The sequence below is a fragment of the Bactrocera neohumeralis genome, chromosome 6 (genome assembly GCF_024586455.1).
Source record: "Bactrocera neohumeralis isolate Rockhampton chromosome 6, APGP_CSIRO_Bneo_wtdbg2-racon-allhic-juicebox.fasta_v2, whole genome shotgun sequence".
NCBI classification, from domain to species: Eukaryota; Metazoa; Arthropoda; class Insecta; order Diptera; family Tephritidae; genus Bactrocera; species Bactrocera neohumeralis.
In genome coordinates, this window is record NC_065923.1 from 62,647,820 (window position 1) to 62,672,588 (window position 24,769).

Genomic DNA, 24,769 nt, shown 5'->3' on the forward strand with positions numbered 1-24,769 from the left:
CGATACTACCCCAACTCCTATTACTGCATGTAATGTTTTTCGTTTTTCTAACAAACCTTATGTGTCTGTCAGTGTATGAGCTATATGTATTATATGTTTAAATAAACTTGGTTGGATTTCGGTCCTCTTAGTGACGTTTTACACCTTAAAGTATTTCTCTGGCTTTGATTATTGAAATTTGTAAAAGTAGACTTGTTTTGTTTCACTTCTTTTTAGGTCACATTAATAAAAACACTTCACATGTTACCATAAAAAGTCATTTTATAGCAAAAACAATACCTACTTTCCAATTAAATTTTTGTAATATTTCTCCATATGGAACAAAACTCACTTTCTTAACACCGCTCAAAAATAAAAAAAAAATCACTTCATGTCTTGTGTATAAAAACATTTATTTCATTCTTCATAGGCACCTTCACCATCTTCGTCATTTTCATATTCTACATTATCCTCATCTTCATTTTCGTCACCCTCCTCTGCGCCCTGATTTTGCTGATCCCACCACGACAACACTCCTAGACCAGATTCATTAATGGCAGCCTACAAATTAATTAAATATAATTTGGAGAATTCTTGACATGCATTGCAACCTACCACTATTCTATAAGGCGTTTTAACTTCAGTTTGTTGTGATGACGCTGCCGCCGCCGATGCCGCTGCGGATGTGCTTGCTTGCTGTGCATCTGTTTTAGGTGGTCCAATAGGTGAGCTCTCTTCGAAAATTTCACGTGACACACGAAACTTGATAGGTTCACCAATATCCATGAACAAATCATGTTTTGCACCATCTTCCAGTGGATATTCCCATACCCAAGCTTGTTCAGCTTCTTCAAAGCGAGAGGGATGTTGTAACGCTGACGGCGGTATTAGTATGTCGTCGAAGAAACCCAATGTCACGTGTACACCTTCGCGACTACAGCTACGTATTTTACCAGTGAGTATGCTTCCAATGGTGGGACGGAAGACAATGTAGCGAAACAGCACTTCAGTATGTGAAGCGCCATCGCCGGGCAGTATAATGGAGTCTTTCAACGAAACTATATCTTTGAGCGCAATGCAGAGGCCAAGATTTAATAAAACCTAAGTGGGTAAATGGATTTAATTGACAATCATAGCGTACAATATTGCACATTGCTCACCTTGTTAGCCAACTTCCGGTTAATTTCGTCGCGTATCGCTTCAACCAATTTCAAGTGAAATTGATCCGGCGCTATTCGTATAGTATCCTTCAACTCAGCGAGCACAAACATTTGTATTACTCCTTTCGTAACGAGTAATATTTACCGGAATAATTTTATTTAATAACAATGATAAGCAAACCAAATTATTGCAGACATATATTCCCAAATTCACATTGCTTCGAAACTATTGTGATTTGTTTTGGCACGGCGTGCTTCTATCAGCTGTTGACCTGTCAACACACCTTTTATTTTGATTATACAACGTAAACAAATGCGAATATTGATGATTGGTCAAATAGAGAAGGAAAATATCACAACAAAAGGGCTAATTAAACAACATAGCAGTACTGCCAGATTGGCGAATATTTTCGGACTTGTCGGATTTTTCGGCCTGCAACAAGATTACCCAGATTTTTCTAATTTTGAATGTATCATCTCATAAGATACATTTTCTATATTTATATATGACTTCAGAAGAATATTATATCGGTTTCTCTTTTGAACAAGCAATCGAACTCTGATCTTTCTTTCTTTTACTTGCTCTCTTATATTTTCCACACTCTTTCAATGGTTCTGATTCCACTCTACCCATTTTACGTTTCCGTTTGGCCTACTATTTGGCCAATAACAACGTTTGAATCTATATCGAATGTAGTTTTGAAATTTATCTAGAATCAATACTTCCTTTTTACCCTTTATTTCTGACTTATGGATTTTATTTTGATCTAAAACTATTACCCTATATATCAGCCTGGTTTGATGCAGTCAAATACGGAGTCGATAACTGAGGAATATCAGCATATTTCATATATAAAATCCTCATTTCACAATCAATGAAATATTAACATTAATTTTGCAGCCTCTCTTTTGAATTCCTTATTTCACAATAAACTAATTGTGAACTGTTGTTTAGTGCCTATATAAGAAGCAGCATAAGCAAATAAAAATTTACGCACTGCCAAACATCAGCACGTGTGGATTTCGTTGTTAATTTAGTTAATTTAAAAAATTGTGTTAATAATTGTTATATATAATAACAAAAAGTGAGTTTAGCTGAACAATGGCCGAAGTAGACTCGCATCAGTTTAGTGACGCTGACGAGGACGAGGAAATACCATATAAGGTGCTTAACGCGAAAATGCTGCAAATTAACCAATTGGAAACAGCACAATCGCTTCGAACTGAAAAACTAATAATAAAAATGTTTTTTTTTTTTAATGTACACCTTTCTCTTCTAGAATAACTTGGTAAATAACTTTAAAAGTTTGACAGTCAAACATGTCATGTTCAAGGATATCGAAGAAGATAAAATTGAAAACGACGATTTAAAGAATATAATAGATGATGCAAGTCCAGACGAACAAGACGACAACGAAGAAATTGACGAAGAGGATTACGATTACAATGAGGAGAGTGATGATGCATATGACTACGAAGAATCCTATACAGGCTACCAAAAGCACAATGCGCAAACTGCGCAAATTTCACTAAACCACGCAGGCAACACAAATACTGGCGCTAGCACACAGTCAAACCGCCTAAATAGCTACCAGCCGAATGAAAAGCTTTTGCGTCGTTACTCCGCACGCATTAATGTGGAGAAATATGATCCCAATGCAAAAATGAGTGCGCAAGCCGCCAATCGGCTGGTCACATTCGATCGGCGTCAAGAGGCGGAGCGTGTGCGTGTACGTGATAAGCACGATCGCGCTACAGCCGAGCAAGTAATGGATCCACGTACACGTATGATACTGTTCAAATTGTTAAATCGTGGCTTTATACAAGAGATCAATGGCTGCATTTCGACGGGCAAAGAAGCAAACGTTTATCATGCTGTTTCGAAGGACGACGATGAATATGCCATCAAAATTTATAAAACATCAATTTTGATATTTAAAGATCGTGACAAGTATGTATCAGGTGAATTTCGTTTCCGACACGGCTATTGCCGTCATAATCCACGCAAAATGGTTCGTACCTGGGCAGAGAAGGAGATGCGCAACTATTTGCGTATGCATAATGCCGGTGTGCCTGTGCCGGAGCCTTTGCTGTTGCGTTCCCATGTGCTGGTGATGAGATTCTGTGGTAAGAATGGTTGGCCTTCACCAAAACTTAAAGATGTTGAGTTGACCACATCCAAAGCCCGTGAGCTGTATCGTGAATGCGTGGTGCTTATGTGGCGCATATATAACAAATGCAAATTGGTGCATGCAGATTTATCGGAATTCAATATATTACTACAAGATGGTCAGCTGATAATCATCGATGTGAGTCAGTCGGTAGAACACGATCACCCGCATGCATTCGACTTTTTGCGAAAAGATTGTGCCAACATATCCGACTTCTTCCGCAAACGTTCAGTCGCGACAATGACTGTGAAAGAGTTGTTTGACTTTATAACAGATCAGTCGATAACGGAGGAAAATATGGAGGCATGTCTGGAGCGTATATCTGAAAAAATTAAAGATCGCGATTTTGAGGCGATCACTGCGCAAGAGAAAATCGATGAAGCAGTTTGGCAAAACACTTACATACCCAAGCGTTTAGATGAGGTAAATAAATGTTATGATATTCTCAGAATATATATATTAATCCATAACTTTGTTAGGTGCGTCACTTTGAGCGCGATGTCGATAAAGCAAAGAAAGGTGTAAAGCAAGATCTTATCTATGGAAAAATTACCGGCTTAAACGCAGAGTTAAATGTACAAGAGAAACCAGATATACTCCGTAAAGTTGAAGTTGGCGAAGGCAAATCGCTGAAAAGCTCACATGATAACAAAGAAAATATATTAACTGCCACAAAAACCACTGATGACGCGACTGAATCAAGTGAAGAAGACGATGATGTGGAAGACGAATCTGATGCTGAGGGTGGCACTAGCTTTGTCAATTCATCGCGTCCACGCGACGAATCGCCTGATAGTAAAAAGGCGCGTAAAAAAGCCGTTAAAGAGGCGAAGGCGGAAAAGCGTAAAGTGAAGGTTAAGAAGCATGTAAAAAAGCGAAAAGAGAAGGTAGCGAGTACACGCAAATAATGTTTAAAATCGCATGTTTATATTTAAAATTAGTGAATTCTTTTTAAAAGGAATAAAAAATTTATATTAAAAAAAAAGAAATAAAAACAATTGTATTGAAATATAAATGTACATACATACATATATACATAATTTGCGGACCTGAATTAAGCACAAACATTTATTATAAGAAGGCAGCGCAATATTTTTTGTTATAATATTTTATTCCTTAAAAACAGTATAAAAATAAAAAAAAAAATTGTTTACAACTTTTTCATAAACATTTCTTTAAAAAAATTAAACACATTTTTGTTTGTAATTTTTTTTCTCTATGCATTGGAAATAAAACAAAAGAAAAAACACGTTTTGTTTATAATTCTGTTCTTAAACGTTTGCTATGAGAAATTGGAAATACACATTTTTGTTTATAATATTTTTTAAACATTTGTTTAAAGAAACATAAACATCTTTTTGTTTATATAATTTTTCTTAAACATTTGGTACAAACAAAAATCAAATAAGGAACCCATTTTTCGTAATTTTCCCCCTTAAACGGTTAGTAAAAAAAATAAAAAAACACGCTTTTTATTGAAATAGATTTTTTGCATAAAAATTATGTTTTTTATTACAATTTTTTTAAAATACTTTTTTTTTTTTTATATATATAAATGGAATATGTTTAAGTATATCATAATAATAAATTTGTTGTTTTGGATCGTAAAAGCCATTAAAATTGACAGTTTATCAAATAACCAGTGTCAATTTCTTGTTTACAAAAAATATCTTAAATTTATTAAATATTTATCACAGCATAAAATTGCTTACTAGTAATTTTATATACACAAACATACCGTTTCTTCAGCAGAACTTGCATACATTAACCAAAATTCCACGCCCCAATTTTCAATTAACCCAAACATTACCACCTAACACTACAAATCACATATGTATATGAACATGTACAATTAAAAATTAAAGATAATACCAACACTTATGTACCACAGCGTCTGCGCAAACTCAAATACATTAGCACTCTGTAAAAGAGCATAAGCATTGTGAGTAGGGAGAAGAGATACCACATCGATAACTGTTCAATGTCTAAGAACTTCAGTAATACTCTGGGATCACCAAAATGGCAATACATTTCATCACACTCCAGTTCTGGGCGTTCAAAACCGAAAACGGTGAGTATTAGCGCCACCACGGCCACGCGTATATAACTGAATTTCATAAGTAGATTCATCGCGTACGGAATTTGTGCGGCAAAGTCGAAACCATAGACAGCCAAACCCATCAGGGGAGCAATCGTCAGGGGACCAACAGCGCTGCCATTCTGCAAAAAAAAGGAAGATAAAGTCAAGGGATGTTCAAGCAAGCAAATAACTGCGGCAATATTGTAACCCTGATGTTTTTTTGGCAGATACTCAGCTGATACTTAAACAAATATTTTGCAAATATTTTGCGCGGCGTGCAGGTGCATTGAAGAAGTGAAGTTTAAGAAGTCTTAAAAATGAATTTTTAATCAATTTAACAGTGGAAAACTTAATGGATAGTGAGTGTAGTTTGCTTCTTAAATACAAAAAAGCAAGGAAACAAAGTTTTTTGCGTAAAAAAGTGGCTTATGACCGAAATTTTAAAGAAGAGGGCAATAGTAAAATCGCAAAACTTCTTTAAAACAATTCGATTTTATCCTCCAGATATATATTTATCACATTTTCGGATGTCTCGTGAAACACAATTAATGATAATAATTAGTTATAAACAAAAATAAAGAGCGATTTCGCTTGCCTCATTTTTTCCATCATAAATTTTGTTGATGCCGAATTTGTCATCTTTGCGCGTAAGAAATGTCAAAATTTGAGTTGCTCGAACGTTTGACATTTGCAAAAGTTGCTACATTTTTGCGTCGAATATGTTGCTTTGCAATATTGCCGCAATGATTGAGACTCGAACATCCCCTCATTCTTAATTGTGCCACCGTCCACTTCGAGACGAAATCTACCTATCGTATCTCAGCAACTACTAGACGAATTTCAATCAAATAACCTTCTATTGACGTCTTCATGATACAGTTTTGAATTGGGCGAGCTGTAATAATATTTCTAGCTTCCAGATATTTAAGCTACTTATAACTGCTTACAGAAAATGTCGATGATTTTTTTGGATATCGTTATGAAATTAAATGGACATATTTTCCTGATAATAGTAAGATTGGATTTAAAAAATGGATAAAATCGTTCTGATAGCCCTCATATACCTGATACAATGATTCTAGAGCTGCCGGTTCACTCTACACCGCATATGTCGACCAATAACAACGTGACAAACAGTCGATTTAGCCATATCTGTCTCTCTGTCTGAATGTACGCGAACTAATCTCAGTTTTTCAGATTTTGATTTGAAATTTTGCATGTGCCGTTTTCACTCCAGGACACTATTCATTTGTCGGAACGGTTGATATCAGACTACTATAGGTTATATCTGCCAACAGATCGGTCAACATTAAGCGTTCTTATGGAAAACCTTTTTATTTGACAAGGGATCTTCACGAAATTTGGAAGAAAATTTTATAATATCCAATTATATTGTTCAAATCGGACGACTATGAATGCCCTAAATGCTGACCTATTAAATTTAATATAAAAACTGTACCAGTTAAGGGTATTTTAGTTTCGGCGCAACCGAAGTTAATAATTATCGTTGTTTTACCTACCGTTATGCTAAATGTCATGCCAATTGCCAAGCCCATTCCTTCGGCAATTAATGACGTCATCAAACCAATACTGGCAAATAGACCAAATCGCCACAATTGTGGTGGCAACCCACTCATCCAATAAATTATCGTTAGCATTATCATATTCAAAGCGATCTAAAAAGTATAGCAAAAGAAATTAATTTTTCAATTCGAGTAAAGAATATTTTTAATAATTTACCTGTAGTGGCAAGCGTGAGAAGTTCAAAGCCATGTAATAGGGTGTTAATTTGTACCAACGATTGAAGGTTTCCTTTCGAACAATCTTTATTTCCATCGGATCTGCGTCGGTTAATTGAAAAAACTTATTGAGTAATAATTGAAAGTTATTAGAAGAAAACATATTTTTAATAAATTCTAGTTTAAAAATATTTTTTTTTTATTATGCATTTTTTTGTAACTAAATTAAAAACCATAAAAATAGACAGGGTGGCATTTTTTTTTATTTCACAAAATCAGCACTATTAATTGATAAAATACAAATCGTTTGAAAGAGTAAGTGTGCCAACCACTGCTTTAAAGTTGAAGATGATGGCTCTGTGTGAGTTCTAGTTCAAAGTAGTAATTCATTTTCTACGCCAGAGCGAAAAATCTAAATTTTAAAACAATTATCTTCAATTATAGACATTTTTAATTTCAATCCAGTATTTGGGATTAGACATTTAAAAATTATATTAAGTTAAGAGTTTCGGGATTATAAACAAAAAAGATTTAGTTCACATATTAACTCAAGAAACTTTTTAATGCATTATCTGCAACCCTCAATATCAGATTTCAGGTTCCAGTTAACGCGTGTTCACTGTACTTTAGCATAATGCTCATACTTACAGCTCAAGATCGGCACCATAACTTGTGTATATGCAATAATTATAATCACACCAATGCAGAACTTCAAATGATCAAACATGCGTGAGCCCTGATTGCCGAGATTCAGAAAAATCAAGCCTAAAAATGTCATATCAAATCAAATTAGAACCGCCTACTGCAACAACAACACTTAAGCGGCACGCCACTCACCAAAGCACAGCGCCGTCAACACGTGATGCAAGAACTGTATAAGTAAGGCCACACGTGCGCGGATTATGCGCACCAACATCATTTTGAAGAGCACACAAAATTGATGGAGGCTCGAAGTGTCCTCGTGTTCGCTGTCCAGCAGCTTCGTGAAGGTCTTCAAATGCTCGTAAAATGCCGTAACACCGCCAATAAGCGTGCCATCTGTGGAGAGATTCGTGCCGGCCGAAAGAAAATGTTGCCAGCGGCTGCGTTTGGGTTCTTCCACGAAGAAAGTGCGCACCGATTGCTGGAAATCTTTTGAAGGATTTTGAGAAACTGGCATTGTTGTTGTATTATTTAAACCATTCAATTGTTGTTGTTGTTGATGTTGCTGTGGCGCATATATCAGCTTTCCATTGTCGGTTAACTCGCTGAGTACAGGTATGAGTTTGCCTTCGTCCGCATCGCACAACTCAATAACTACAAGTAGAAGAAGAAGCAATAAAAACATAAAGTCGAAAAGCTACATAGCCTTTAAAGCTAAACTCACTGTAATCGGATGGACTATAATATTTGGGGCACTCAATATGCACATGACGTAGAAACGGTATCACCGTGCCCGGTTGACCCTGGTAGACGCACTTTCCGCTGGCCAGCACAAAAATACTATCGAAATAATTGAAAATCGTCGCCGACGGCTGGTGTATTGTACAGACAATGGTGCGTCCCTCTTTCGCCAATTGACTCAATAGGCGTATGCATTGTGCAGCTGTTACCTCATCCAAACCGCTGGTTGGTTCGTCGAGGAAGAATATTTTTGGGTTCGCAACCAATTCGAGCGCGATTGAGAGCCGTTTACGCTCGCCACCACTCAACTTTTCAGCGTAGACATTGCGCCGATGGTTCAAGTGAAGATTTTCAAGTATTTCTGTAATGATTTCTGCTTTGCGCTTGCAATGCGGCAACTTAAGATTGCAGCTGAGTGTCATTAGCTCTTCAACGGTGAGTAGTGTTTGATGATTGTCCTCTTGTGTGATGTAACAGGAACCTTTGCGCTCAATTTTAATGTGACCCTTAACGTCTGATGTGCTGCAAGTAGAATGGGAAAAAGGAATATTTTAGTCAATTGAAATAAGTTGAAGTTTCAAAGTCGTTATAAATAACCGCTCTGCAGAAATCTTCAATGTGTTGCATTGAATGAATAATTAAGGAGAAGGAAAATCGTAAACGAGATTTACTATCATGTAGTGCCTTCTAGTAGACGGCTACAGTAAACATTTTTGCTGAGTTTTCTCTTGACCTTCGCGCGTCGGCGTAAAAATTGAAAAAGAACAATGGCAGTTTGAATTCTACTCTTAAAAACTGCGTACGTCGCGTCGCTGCCCTCAAGTCACATGCACTGGGCATGAGACTGTCGGCGTGATGGACGTATTGTTCGCTAACTCCAGATAACAAGCGAAATCACTTCAAAACAGTGGCTAACGCTATTTAAGCGCAAACTGAGGGAGCAGGATCTATGGCATTTTATGACCTTCGACGTAACATGTATTCAAATAGCAGACTTCACTCAGCGATCTTGCTCCAGAAATAGCTAAAACTGCCCATTAAACCAAAAATGGTTTTGGAATTCATTAAGTTTTACAACAAATAGACGGCCACAGAGCTGTACTTTCAGCCCATTCGATATGGAATTACCGAAAAAACGGTGCTATTTTGACCAAGAAAGAACTGATCTTTCACCATGACAGTATACGAACGTATCGCTCTGCAGGCGCCACCGCCAACCGGTCCAATAAAGCTATGAGAGAAGTTGAGTCTAATGTCCTATACGTTTCACTCCTTCTTTGGTCTTAGTCATTCTTTACAATATTCTTTCATTATATTCGAATTATTAACTTCTTAACTAGCAAATACCTAGCGTCAATATGCCGTTAAGTTAATCAATAAGTATCACTTATGTCACTTTCTGGAAAAGTTCACGGTTGTTTAACAGTTTATTTGCTGAATTCAAAATAAAATTTATATTTTTATGCGAATTTTGTGAGCCAGACTCCCATAAACTAATATTTTAATGAAGAAAACAAAAAATAAGTGTCTAGAACCAGTTGTATTAAGAAATTTTTGGCGAATAATACAAAAACACTTATGCTTTCCTATATGCCAACATACAAATAGCCACAATTATTAACAAAAAGTTGCAAGTCACGGAAGTCTTAAAAACATGTGTATGGATTTCTTCATATTGTTCCTCATATAGATGAACATTTTTGTACATAAGCGCCGAAATACGAGTTCGAAAGCTATTCTGTAGCCATTAATCAAACATAAATTCCAATATCCGCTAAAAAAAAATCATCAATTAAGCAGAAATTTTAGAACAAAGCGAAACTAGAAACTTCGATTTCATTTGATGCTGCAGTTTCTTGTGAGACATGACTTTGCATATTTTTTGCGCTCAACACTCTATACTTTATATTGCCCTTGAGTTTTAATAAATGTTTGCAGTAATATTGCTATCATCTGCTTTATTGTTGCTATTGGTTTGCTATATTTTCCTCTTCCCTATTGGTGTCATAAAATTGTCAAAAGCAGTCTTAGCTTGAAAATTTTAAATTCTATAGAATGTATAAATACATCCATGTATGTATGTATATATATGTATACATAATTATGTATACTTACCGCAGACCAGATAAAGCATTGAGTAAACTACTCTTGCCCGCACCGGAAGGACCCATAATTGCCGACAATTGACCATTGCGGAAGCTGCCGCTGACACCGCGCAATATTTGACGAGTTCCAGTGACTTTAACTGAAAAAAACATAATAAATTAATTTGATATACAAACAGTGCATTATACATATGACAATTATCATAATATATTATAAAATGCAAATACACAATAGGGTTCACTTTCAGTAACGAATATGTGTGTAATACTGTTTGAATAAGACTCTTCAAATATTCATATATTCATTTTAAATTACCATCTGATTAAGTTTGACCCGGACTGACGAAAAAACTACATTTTCACTTATTTTAATACAAATCCAGTTGTCGCCTTCAAGAGTTTTATTCTAATTTTCCATTCATAAATAGATTCCGAATCTAGCAATGATACGCTTTATACCCAAAAAAAACTAACCAAATTGATTGAGTCGATCCAAAAGAGATGTTAAGATACTGTGCTATCTCCCTGATGACCATAGTTTATCTTTTAGACATATTTATGCCGTTTAGAAGCCTTTGCAGAGTTTGAGTATATCCACTCAACGCGTTTTGTCAAAAAATGTCGTGTACTCGTATCGCAAAAATCGAACACTTCATTTATATATTTAAATTTAATTTAATTAGAGTCTTTAGGGAACAAAAATAACGGAAAAGTTTATTAAGACTTTTCGTTGGCATAAAATTAGAATCAAGAAGCGTGGTTTGATTCCGATTACACAGTGGCGTAGCTAGGGGGCCGTCGCCCCGGGCGCAACGTCTTGGGGGGTCGGCAAAACGGTCTTTGCTGTTTTTTAATATTCAGAAAAAAACTTCAACACATTTTTTTACAAAATTTATTATAAAAGATAAAGAGTTGTACACTCACAATGTAATAATCTGAATAACAATGAAAAATATTAATTTTTACTCGAATACTCTTCAGTCTTTGAATTTGTCTTATATCTTTTGGCTTACATCTTTCTTAAAAATAGTCATAGAATTTAAAGATGTACTTTTCACTCTCACAGTTACCCTATGCTTTGAATGTAACAATACTTTTATTTCTCTAAATTTTCAAAAATGGTATTTAAAAACTCCAATTCGGGCAAAAATTCCTGCAAATTGTTTCAAAAGTGTACAAGATATAGGGCGAAAATGGGTTTTTCTATGGCTTTTAATAAGATGTCTTGTAAATTTACTATCAATTTCCTCAAAAACCGTATTGTGAGAATTTTGGAACTTCAGAATTTGCGTGGCTTCTAGTTCCTAAATTTTATATACTTAATATCGAAGATATTTTGTAAAAATTCACTTTTGTTCGAACCACCTCATGAAACTTGTAGGTAGGTAGATAAAGGGGGACGGCAGAACATCCTTGGCCACGGGCGCCCGAAGTTGTAGCTACGCCACTGATCAAGACATTTCCTTAATGGAGAAGCGTTATCAAGGGAAATGGAGTCCAGGAATGCTAGCAGGCTATTGTTGGAGACTTAAAAGGGACCTACCGGAAGCCAAATATTCAAGAAAATCATAAGTATCTATTAGATATTAGGAAGTAATTCTGTAAGTGTGGCTGAATTTTGTACTTTTTACGAAAATATATGTTTTGATGTCACTAGAAAACATGATGTGTACATTTTTTTTATTGATATATTATTATTTGGGGGCCCTGTCTGGGAAACAGAGCCTGTACTGTTCGCATTATTAAGGGGGTATTCAGGTCTAGAAATTAAAAAAAAAATCGAATTTTTTTTCTTATATTTTCAAAGTTTAACTATTCAAGAATATATGTACAAGAGGATTTTTCAAAATTCAAATTATTTTCGGAGATATAGGCATTTTTCTGACCCGGCATGCAAACTGGTTCGGCCGGAACTAATCGAACAAAAGACTTTACGCGAAACTTTAAACGCGTTTTTCTCAAAACTGACTTTTTCGGAACGATACCCACGATTTCTCAGGTTCTACTGGACCGATTTACTTGAAACTTTTATAGAGTCTTCTTTATAGGCTTGTCTATGGTTGGAACTAGCCCCATCCCCAAATTTTTATTTTTATTATTTTTAAAAAATTCGAAATAGTCAGAAAAAGTGATCCAAAAAAACTTTTTTTCCAGGCAGTCGCCATTTTGTGAAAAAAAATTTTCCCACTTTTCCGTAGTTCCGGCCATTGCGACATTATTCTAGATTAATAATATTTTTTTTTTTTGGTTTCAGATAACTAGGAGGGTTGAAATCACGGGTATGGTCACGTGGACATTTTTAGAGACCCCCCACTTCGTCAGCTCATAATTTTTGAAATTTTTTACTTTTTTTAGTTTTTAATTTTTTTCTGTACTCTTCTAAAATTAACAACTAACTAATAAAAAAATGGATAGTAAAAATATTAATTGCATTTTTTTACGACACTTTAAAAATTACCTGAAATTCATGCTTCTACACCAGAATACCCCCTTAAATTACACTTTTTTGTTGTCATTTGAACAACGAAATGGACGATCACTTTCACTAACATTATTTCAACATATTATCTCTTATGTATGTAAATAAATATTTTCATGTCTATGGCATATACATACATAGGTATTTTTATTACTTTGCACAATTTAGCATTGACATTGCACTTGCACAAGGGCATATTCATACGACCAAAACAGATGCACTTGCTTACATATCTGCATACAAAAGTTTAATCTAAGCTCGATGAATGATTGAGCAGAGCTCAGCGTCATTTCAGACTTATTAGCACGTTTGACGGAAGTTCAGCCATTATGTACGAGCGCAAGCTAATTCTTTATGTATGTGTGCTTGCAATTTGTTTGTTGTACAATATGTATGTATGTATGTTCATAGACTCGTACTTATGCTTTTGTAGTGCTTGCATGTAGTCGTTTGTGTTTCCGTGATCGATGTGAGTTGACATACTTATGCATGTACTTATGTATGTACATACATATGTACATAAGTATGTGGGATGCAGGAATGTGCTTATCACAAAATTAGCTTTTAATGTAATTAATCATCGGTATAAAAGTTGTAAGTCTAAAGTGCTAAATTTTTGCAAACAAGAAAACTGTAATAAAAATCATGCATTCCTACATGTAAAAAAATTATTTAACATTAAAAACGTGTTGCAAAATAATTGACACGAACCACTTTATGGAATTCTCTACATATGAATTCTCTATACATGCGCTTTTGAAATATATTTTGCAGTCAATTGTAAATAGTGTATTAAAAACAGCGTCTAATTAGCATTAAATAATTTTTTTTTATTATTTTTCAATCCGAAAAAATTAATTATAACAGATTTTCAAATTTCTTATCACAAATATAGACTTGAAAAATAAAAAACAAAAATTTTAATCCCAAGTGTATAGTTAATAAGTAAATAAAATAAAAAGAAATGTCTCATGTACTCATGCAGTGTCGGAAAAAACATATTGAATTCATGCCTACGAGCTACATTATCATCTCATATTCTCGCAGTTATCATTTTAAATATAAACAAATCACACAGATTTGAATAATAACTATTTATTTTATGAAAACATACAAAACCTTAAAAATTATTTCACTCGATGTCATTTTATACAAAAAAAAAATTAAACATATTCAATATTCAGTGCGACAAAACATTTTGGAATAATGATTGTTATTTTATATTTTATAATACAACCATTATTTTTAATTACTTCAGTGCAGCTATTTGGCATAGAAGCTATGTATATGTTTTGCAGTTTCGAACAATTTGATCTGGTGGATCTTTTCTGTCTATCCTTCTATTTATTATCTCCCAAAGATTCTCAATAGGATTAAGATCAGGCGTTCGTGCTGACCACTTTCGGGCATTAATATTTTGAGCTAAGACCCAATTTGCCTCCAGTTTCGACGTGTGCTTTGGGTCGTTGTCGTGTTAAAACAACCATGAAAGTGGCATATTCCTCTCGGCATGGGGAAGCATCACCTTCTCAAGGATGTCCTTTGTATATGAATCGATCCATAATGCCAATTATTCGATGAAGAGGTCCAACACCAAACCCCGAAAAACATTCCCATACCATAATGCCACCTCCACAATGCTCAACCGTACCTTGGCACAAGCGGGGATCTAACTTCTTATTTTTTGGTCGGCGAACTCAAATTAATTTTTGATTCATTTGAGAAAAGTACCACGGGGAGCAGTAGCCCCTGGAGTTCGCTCCAGTCCGCTCAATGGGTTTGGCCTTTATGGAGATTCGTGCTGGCTGTGGTTAAAATCCAAATCGCGGGAAGAACTGACTTTGTCAGTCGAATGTGGAGTTGCATTGCAACCGGGTGCCGGACCCAAAGTACGGCAGAGGTTTTAGATGGGCCTCGAGCCCTACCAGGGTGGTTAGTGTGTCCATGCCACACTGCCAATTGGTACTGAAAATGTTTACCCAGTTTTCAGGGCGCTGATCGACGCATTGTATTGATCCGTTGTGCTTTTGAGCACCGTGGAGTTAAGCTGTCGACAGCAGGATCCCACGTTAAACACAATCAGACGTTGTAATCGTCGTTAGTCGATTTCTTTTTCTTGATATAAAAGGCTTTTTCGCTGCCCCATAACTTGTTGGCTCACCTGCACACGCTCTTCTCTGTACAGTACGGCTGCTAACTTTCAAATTGAATGCTTTAACTGCGCTCGCTGCCGACTTATCTGGAAACAAGTATTTTTGAATCGTCATGTCGTGCTGAAGCTTTGAGTCGCCCTTCACGATGGTAAGTTTTCACAGCTCCACTGTCCCTAAATATCCTTATAATAAAGCTCACTTTTGACTTATTGACATACAATTTGTTACAAATGTCTTTTTGTGATAATCCATTCTTGTAGACTTTAATAATCAATTGTTTTAATAAATTGAATGTTTGTTTCCAGCCATAGCCACTTTTTGTTATCAATTTTTTCGAAATAAGTGGAGTTTAATAGCGGCAGAACTTTTTATGTAAAGACAATTAGTTAAACTAAAATTATGCCGATTTTTATGTCGTAAAAATTTCAGATAGAGAATGCAAAATCGTGAGAAAGTAATGAAATTTTCAACCCTTATCGCGAAAAACTGCGACTAGTCCCATATGTTTTTTCGCAGTGAATATTGGGAACTTCTATTTTCTTTCGTATAAAATTGAACATTTTAAAAAAATTATAACGCTTTTCATAGTTTCACTAAATAAACAATTTGCCTTTATGTAAATGATAATAGTTTTAAACAATTTTGTCATAGTCCTTTCACTCTAGTCTTTGATTTGAATTTTATTTGATTTTTATCCTTATTTCATTTAAAAAATAACAACCGAAATTAAAGATTTTGCAATTAAAATTACTACATAATTACCTAATTCGCATTGTATTATAATCGACCATAGGTCACTTTGATTAACTTCTTTACGAAAATTATTAACCTTGATAGCATATGTATGTAGGTATGTATGTTGAATATGACACGATCATTACCAACGACATATTTTAATTTCTTTTGTGTTATTATTGTTTTTTTTTTTTGGTCAACACAAATTGCTTTTAATACCCACGGAAGAGACATAATCCAAAAAAGCATGTTTCTTAGATAACCACAAACACAAGATCAATACCAAACTGACAATTAATTGTAAACAAAATTTTCGAAATGAATGATGTTAATAAAAGCAATGCAAATATTTGTAAATATGTACATAAAGCCGCAAAGTAATGTGAAATGTAAACAAATTAATTTACTTCTGGTTGGTATTCACTTATGGTGTCTTGTGGTAAATGGTAGATGTGCAGAAAAGAATAACAAGAATTGCCGAGCACAAGAGAGATAATGAATTATCATATGCATAAGTATACTAGACCCAAGACTTGATTAAATTTACAGGCATATTTGTTTACAAGAGGCATAAATATAACTCGCTAGAAGTGCAACACAAGCACAATAAGAATGGTCAAAAAGCATTGTTTTCTCAAACACAATACTTTGTGTAACACCTCCAGAGCTGCAACGTCAGCGAGCAAGAATAAATCCACTGTTCTTGTTGTTGCTTCTGTCGCGTAGCCGTGAAAGCATTTAATTGCCAATGTGAGCACATACGGCACATAAATATTGCACCTGCAAATAACCACAGCAAATAAATTACCGATTTAAAATAAGAACCAAAATAATGCAGACATAAATGGCGTGTGAGTGCCAACAAAACTCACATGTCGTGCGTGCAATGAACTTCACAACGCCCTTTTTATTTGGTTTTTATCGGCAAATGCATTTGCAGTGATTGCCGCAATTTCAACAAATAAATAAAAAAAACAGCATGCAAAAGCAAGACTGACAGCAGCAGCAGAAGTAACAGCAGCACCTCCGAAAAGGCGTCAACTGTTGACTCACTGCAGCTTGTTGTGACTGCTACTAATACGAAAGTATGTATGTACATATGTGTGAACGTGTCAATTGTGGTGCTGTTATCTGCACTCACGCCTCTATTCTATATGCACTACCATTTGAGTTGAATATGACATTTGCACGCACACGAATTGTATGTGTTTACACAACAACGTGACTTTTTATTTAACGGCCACTAAACAGCGAGCAGAAAAAATAGCGCATAAAAAATTTTAGAGAAAGAATCCCCTTTGAGCAAATTGAGCCGACAGCACTCGTTCGTTCAATGTATACACATAGTCGTATTTACATTCGTTTTTAGGCTCAAATCACTTTATTTAACATGCAAAGCATACATCAAAAATTATAAACTAATTTCATTTATGCTGAGCCCTAATAAATTGAAATATAAAGTGAGGAAAATAAGAAAAAAAGAAGTGTATGTCACATGAAGTGTACAACGGCGTTAATAATGCTGAGAAAGCACATGTTGCTGACTCCAAACAGAAGAAGTGACAGATAAGTACTTATGTATGTATATACGTATAGCAGGAAGTACCTAAATAATGCAAACTTATGCAGTCATCTACTTACATTTACATACATACATACATACATATGTGCCATATATACGAGGTTTGTACAAAAAGTATCGAGAATTTTGAATTATCGCGGGCTACGTTTTTTCCAATCCTCGAAACAGTTGTTAGAGTCAATTTCCGGAATTCAATTCAGTCAATTACACGTAACGGTCGTTTGAGTTTGCTGAATAGCTAAAAGACACACGGAGCTAAATCAGGCGAATGCGGTGTTTGCGGCACGATATTAATTGAAAAAACCAACAGTTGTCGGCCCATAATTCGGGCCACTTTTTATACTCCTACAACCAGTTGCTACAGAGTATTATAGTTTTGTTCACCTAACGGTTGTACGTATCACCTAAAACTAATCGAGATAGGTATAGAGTTAAATATTTATAAATGATCAGGGTGACGAGAAAAGTTGACGGTCTGTCTGTCCGTCCGTCCATGCTGTAACTTGAGTAAAAATTGAGATATCTTAATGAAACTTGGTATGCACTTGGTAGTCTTAGTACAAAAAAAGTTCGAGTTCGTAGATGGGCCAATAATTAAGCATTTAATTAAGATATAAAACTCATATTTGGCACAAGGGATCGCAGTAGAAAGGGGCACCTGTGGGAAAAAAAATTTTGAAAAGTGGGCGTGTCCCCGGCCTCTAATAAGTTTAATCTGCATATCTCCTAAACCGCTTAAGCTACAACAACCAAATTCACTCAGCGCAAATACATTAAAAACTCCTATCTATAGTGTGAAACTGGATGAAATTGGAGGATAACCCCGTTCACTCCCCAGGGATATTACTTCTCTAACAATGGTATGTCTATATGTCAAAAATAGGTTGAATCGGCTCAATACTTCCATTAGTCCCCATATATCTAATATAAAGATAATCGAACCCGCCCTCTAATATATTTTATATTTAATGCGCATATCTACTAAACCAAAAAACAACAACCAAATTCGCCCAGCACGAATACTATAAGAACTACTACCGATATTTTGAAAATGAATGACATGAAAACCCCGCTCACTCTCCATATAACGGTACTGTTAAAAACTACTAAAAGCGCGATAAATCGATAACTAAATGCGCCAGAAACCTAAAAATTTGCCGGTGGGATGGTATGACAGGAAGTATAGCTTTATAGGGACCGGGGTAAAAATTGAACCATGGGCGTGGCACCGCCCACTTTGTGGTGAAATCCCATATCTCGGGACCCGACTGACCGATTTTGAACGTTGCATTATTTTTATATTCCTATGTCACGCTATGAAAATGAGCGAAATCAGACAATAACCACGCCTACTTCCTATTCTTTTACTTTCCAGCGCACAAATCAAGAAGCTATTAATACATATAATGGAATTAAACTTTGCACGAATATTGCCTTTAATGTATGCCACTTTATGACAAAAAATTCTTCAAATCCAACCAAAACTGTTCAAGAACCTAGGAACCGAAAATGTGGACCCCAGTACCTATAGTTTACTTTTCATCGAAAATATCGGCCAATATGTGAGGTATGCAATAGTAATTCAGACAGAATGCTTTTCCTGCTGTAGTAATTCCGTGTATCCAAAATGGGTGGAACCGGGTCAATACTTTCCTGAGCCCCCATACACTTAATATATAGATTTTCGAACTTCCTGGTGGCTTTATACTGGATATATCGGCCAATATTTGTATAATTTTGTATACTGACTACGTACAATAATCATCTAATTGGTTGGATTGCCAGCTCATCAACCGACTATGTCCGCTTTCAATTTTTAAATCTCAATAAGAGAATAAGAGATGTGAATAACTCAGAATAATTATAAATTAAGTACCGGTTTTAAGGTATTTCCCGTTTAAAAATTGTGCTTTGCTGAAAATTTCCATTGCAAGTTGAAAGCTTAATATGTAGTAATAAAAAATATAAAATATAAATAAAAATGTACAATTGTGATAATTGTTATAAAGCTATAAAAATAGCATCAAAACAAATTATAGTGACAGTAAATAATTTTGGAAATTATTGGGTAATTCTTAATGTTGCCATAAAATCCAAGGGTTCTACGTGGTAACGGTTTGGTGGGGAGTCTCCCGTAAAAGCGTTACACCTCTTCACTTTTGTGGGAAAAAAGGTTAAAAATGGGGTGAAAGTGTACGAGTAAAATGCTTTAGAAGGCGTTCAGTTCACCAATACTCTCTTCTGAGCATTGGACCTTCCAGCAAGATTCTGTTCCATCACACAAGGCAAAACCACCCAACAAGGTAAAAACCACCCAGAAGCCATATTCCGAGTTTCATATTTTTTTCATATTCATTTCAGAAATCCATTGAGTCTCAAAAAATATTTCGTCGCCAATACCAATAGAAACTGTGCGTGGTACTATTGATGAATGACTTGTGTGAAAGCAAAAGGTGATGATTTCGAATTGTATATCTTATAACCATTATTTTAGAATCGTCGCTACTTGATATTTATCGGCGAAGTTAGCGAGTTTACACTCTTACGGCAAAGCAATTGAAGCTTTCGCAAATAAAGGGAGGCATTGAGCTCAGCAAACTTGTTATTCGACGAATTTCGTACTGAGAAACTACTTTCGCAGGGAAAATACATGGTATAACCGTTACCAAGATTGGTAAGATGTCACAATCTTGTTTTACATAAACTAATTATTAAACTAAATTAGGGAAATCGATTCAAATATCTGCATAAGCAAATTCACGCTTAGTATTAGATGAAGTAAGCTTCAGTTGGTGAAAAAAAATGAATTTGCAAAACTTTACCCGAAAGGCATACTCTATAATCTAGTGCTAGAAACTCTAAGAAACTTTTCTCATAATATTTATCCTAAACCTTAAATAAAAAAACTTAAACTTTCATTGATAAGTAAGTTTATAGTTTTGATGCTCTCTTTAGTAATAAATAATGCTCAATTCCCATTTCATCTACTTAACAAGAAAAATTTCGTTAACTTGTCAAATGTGAAAGTTGTCCATACTTCGGCTGCATCCGAAGCTAATATACCCTTCACAGGTGCATTTCTTTTAATAACTATGTGTTCAGTTTGTATGGAAGCTATATGCTATAGTAAACCAATCTGATCAATTTCTTCGGAGATTACATTGTTGCCTTAGAAAATAACATATACCAAATTTCGTGAATATATCTTGTCAAATGTGAAAGTTGTCCATACAAGAACTTGATTCCGATCGTTCAGTTTGTATGGCAGCTATATGCTATAGTAAACCAATCTGATCAATTTCTTCGGAGATTACATTGTTGCCTTAGAAAATAACATATACCAAATTTCGTGAATATATCTTGTCAAATGTGAAAGTTTTCCATACAAGAACTTGATTCCGATCGTTCAGTTGGTATGGCAGCTATATGCTATAGTAAACCAATCTGATCAATTTCTTCGGAGATTACATTGTTGCCTTAGAAAATAACATATACCAAATTTCGTGAATATATCTTGTCAAATGTGAAAGTTTTCCATACAAGCATTTGATTCCGATCGTTCAGTTTGTATGGCAGCTATATGCTATAGTGGTCCGATATCGGCCGTTCCGACAAATGAGCAGCTTCTTGAAGAGAAAATGATGTTTGCAAAATTTCAAACCGATATCTTAAAAACTGAAGGACTAGTTCGTATATATACAGACAGACGGACGGACAGACGGACAGACAGACAGACATGGCTAAATCGACTCAGCTCAACATACTGATCATTTATGTATATATATACTTTATATATATGGGTGTTACAAACTTCGTGACAAACTTAATATACCCTGTTCAGGGTATAAAAACGACAGACAAAAACAAAAATTGGTTAATTCATAGAAATTCATAGAAATTCACTATGTGATTGTATATAAAAATATGTACATAGTTATAAAAAAATACCTGGAATTGTCTAAGGCACTGAAATTCCCATGATCAATGCCTAAAAACCGATTCCTCCCTTTTCTGTATGTCATCACTCAATTTTATTGCCTGTATAATTGGCAACAGTCATAATTTGCAAAGCTGTAAATTATTCGTCTGCTTATAACAAACTTGTTTACATACATGCATGTATGTATATTGCACATGTATGCATAATTGAGTGAATTTCTTACAATGCATTGTGCATTTAAAATACACTGAAATGCATACTACTAAATTGCAGTCGAATAGTTAATCAAGGTCATGTGCTCACATTAATGGTTTAATTGATTTCTGAGATTGTCAGGAGTTGATTTGCAATTATTATTATCCATTTAGTTAACACCTACTTTTAATTAAATACTAAAATATTTTGTCAAGACAACCATAAATAATAAGAAAATTAGTTGCTTCATTACTACAATCGCCGTTAATAGAAATAGAAAAGCATTTAAATAAATGCAAATTTTATAATAACTGAGTTTTATTAGAGCTGAGATAACTGACACTCATACGAGTACAACAAAGCGTAGTTTCTTTACCCATTAATTTAACACTAATTAAGGGTTTCATAATTGTTTCAACACCCAGCTCCTGCAATCGTAATTTTATTTATCGCAGTCATGCAATACATTACATAATACAAGTAGTACGAGCACAATTGTAATGTGGAGTAGATAAATAAGTTAATCTTTCCTTTTTGTGAAATTATCATATATGCCATTTTTTACGAAAACGAGTTTTTGATGCAAGGTTATTCTAAAGTTAGTCATTCATGATCTATTATAGTATAATATTATAATGATATTCCTTGTATGCCCCAAGTTTCTCCAGTTTCTTACAGTGACAGCAAAAGCGATGAAATTGAAGATGAGAGCTGAGCCGGAGGGTGTGGTTATAAAATTTGTGCAGCTTCTTCAATTCCCAAATAAGTGTAACCCAACCCGTGCCTAAAATTGATTTGTGGTAGAGATTACCATCTGCGTTGGTACGAAGAGCTTGACAAGCTGACCAACAGTGGTACTGCTCGTAAATTCTAGGAAAAGTTGTGGCGACTAACAAAAGGTTTCAAGACCGGAGCATACTCTTGTAGAACCTTCAGAGATGACTTAGTGACGGATGCACAGAGCATACTGAAATTATGGAGCGAACTCTTCTCCAACCTGCTGAATGGTAGTGAAACCTTAACACCAGGACATGGTGAATTCGATTTCCCAAACGAAGACGATGAAGCGGATGTTTCATTGCCCAACGATGAAGACGTTCATCTGAAGGACAATAAAGCGGCGGGTGCCGATGGATTGCCGTCCGAGGTTTTCAAATACGGCGGCGAAGAAATGATAAGAAGCATTCATCAGCTTCTTTGTAGAATATGGTCGGACGAAAGTATGACCGACGATTGGAATTTATATGTTCCAAAAAAAGGGAGACCCCCGCAAAAAGTTTTCATTACAAGGACTTAATACTGATCGGATAATTAATAAGGCAGCTATGTATATAAGACAGTGTTGAAACATTAACATATTCTGGAGAGAAAAAGGCATATGCGAAATTTCGGATCGACAGCTGAAAACTGAAAGACTCAACCGCGTATATACATACGAGTATATAGCAGAGGGACGTGGTCATAAATAAACTAAGCGCGTCACGTTGATCATTTATACATAAGTATATAGTACTTTATAGGATCTTCGATATGTCCTTCGGGGTGTTACTAACCTCGTGACAAACTTAAGGTGTTATATACCTTCTTTGTCGAAGAAAAAAAGGAAAGTTTGGATTTTTTTTAGGTATGTAGCAATTATTTCATTACACGAATGTTTTTATTTTTTGATAGTACACTTTATTAACAATGTTTGTGCGAAATTTCGTGGAAAAATATCAAATAGTTTTTAAGGGGTGGCTGTTTCCCTTAGAGGCCTTTTTTCGGCAGAGCCTTGCGGTTACAATTCCCCAGGTCGAACAAGTCAACTGTAACCATAAAAGTAAACAAATTTCATTAGTTTAGTGTAATTCCTTGTGCTTGAACGATCGTTTTTATGATTTTTTTTTTGTGCACACGGGAACGTTTTATTCAAAAAATGAACTTTTTGGTCATAGAAATTTCACTAAAAAATTCTTTTCGGCGAAAAAAAAGTTTGTGCGTAAAAAGTCGATCGTTGAAGCACAGAAAAATTTCATTACGAACATTTAAAAAACAATTTGAAGAAAATCGGTTCAGTAGTTTTCCGCCAATCCATGTCACCGCAAAGTCATTTTTCAAAAACACCATTTCGAGATATTCGCATGTGACGCTGGCCGCTCGAGTTTGGGGCCGCGACGAGGCGCGCGGTTAGAAGTGCTGTAACTTTTTTTCTACTGCTCGAATCTCTATGAAAATTTGAGAAAATGTTCTCAAGGAGTTGTTCTTTAAGATAAAGCAATAAAAAAATTTCGATTTTTTGAAATTAAAAAAGGTACATAACCTCTTAATACTACTTAATACTTAATGTTCAGGATATAACAAATTATGAGACCAAGCTTTTAGTACATTTTTCGGGTACTTTTTACACAGCATACACTGTAGTGTTAAGCAAATAAGTGAAAGCATTGCATGCAGCCCACGATAATATAAATTATATACAAATTTGCATTTATTTAAAAAGTAGGCGTTAAAAAATAGTACACACTAGCCAGTAGAGTAATTTATTAATTATTGTAATTTATACGCCATAAAACATTGTCGTTAAGATTATTTTATCACATTATACTAAAATAGTTTGTATCCACGCTTACTCACAAAGCTTTTGTGTGGTGTGCTGAAAGATGAGTATTTGACTATATGTGTACATACTTGTATACGAGTACATGTATAATGTGCTATGTACACACAATATAACAGATATTTACATATATGCAAATTAAATTGCAATATTTATGCAGGCATGATAATTCTGCACGCTTTAAGCGGTTAATCCCACGAGTTATGGTTTATAATTATAATTTAGACGGCTGTCAAATGAGAAGCAGGAAAAAAATTCTATCATAATGATGACTATATTAATTAATACAAGTTGTATGTATAGTTCTTACTTTGAACTGCATGAAGCAAGATACTTTGTCGGCAGCATGTGTTAAGCGTTGAACACGAACGTTTAATTGAATTAGACAGCTTAAGATAAAGAAAATTATAAGCTTAATGTGGTCACGGCACGTGCATTTCTTTTAGAAGTAGTTTATATTTAGCATATATAT

The 24,769-nt window shown here is 34.9% G+C and overlaps 3 protein-coding genes across 3 annotated transcripts in view; 1 reads left to right on the plus strand and 2 right to left on the minus strand.

The window, feature by feature from the left end:
• Nucleotides 1-373: 373 nt before the first annotated feature.
• On the minus strand, nt 374-1,384 carry LOC126763215 (DNA-directed RNA polymerase III subunit RPC8). Its single transcript, XM_050480523.1, has 3 exons — nt 1,140-1,384; nt 595-1,080; nt 374-540 (listed from the first exon to the last, which is right to left on the minus strand). Exons 1-3 carry the CDS (start codon nt 1,248-1,250, stop codon nt 397-399), a joined length of 741 nt encoding a protein of 246 aa, XP_050336480.1. The 5' UTR covers nt 1,251-1,384; the 3' UTR covers nt 374-396.
• Nucleotides 1,385-2,114: 730 nt separating this feature from the next.
• On the plus strand, nt 2,115-4,559 carry LOC126763165 (serine/threonine-protein kinase RIO1). The gene is made up of 3 exons (XM_050480426.1): nt 2,115-2,304; nt 2,420-3,733; nt 3,790-4,559. Exons 1-3 carry the CDS (start codon nt 2,242-2,244, stop codon nt 4,216-4,218), a joined length of 1,806 nt encoding a protein of 601 aa, XP_050336383.1. The 5' UTR covers nt 2,115-2,241; the 3' UTR covers nt 4,219-4,559.
• Nucleotides 4,560-4,959: 400 nt separating this feature from the next.
• The window catches only part of LOC126763163 (ATP-binding cassette sub-family G member 1), a 34,417-nt gene continuing 14,607 nt past the window's right edge, over nt 4,960-24,769 (minus strand). The window contains exons 3-9 of the mRNA XM_050480424.1: nt 10,628-10,757; nt 8,496-9,034; nt 7,967-8,425; nt 7,778-7,894; nt 7,131-7,231; nt 6,911-7,066; nt 4,960-5,530 (exon numbers count right to left, since the gene is read on the minus strand). Coding sequence (XP_050336381.1) covers nt 5,189-5,530; nt 6,911-7,066; nt 7,131-7,231; nt 7,778-7,894; nt 7,967-8,425; nt 8,496-9,034; nt 10,628-10,757 — 1,844 coding nt within the window. The 3' untranslated portion in view covers nt 4,960-5,188. The remainder of the gene's footprint in view (nt 5,531-6,910; nt 7,067-7,130; nt 7,232-7,777; nt 7,895-7,966; nt 8,426-8,495; nt 9,035-10,627; nt 10,758-24,769) is intronic.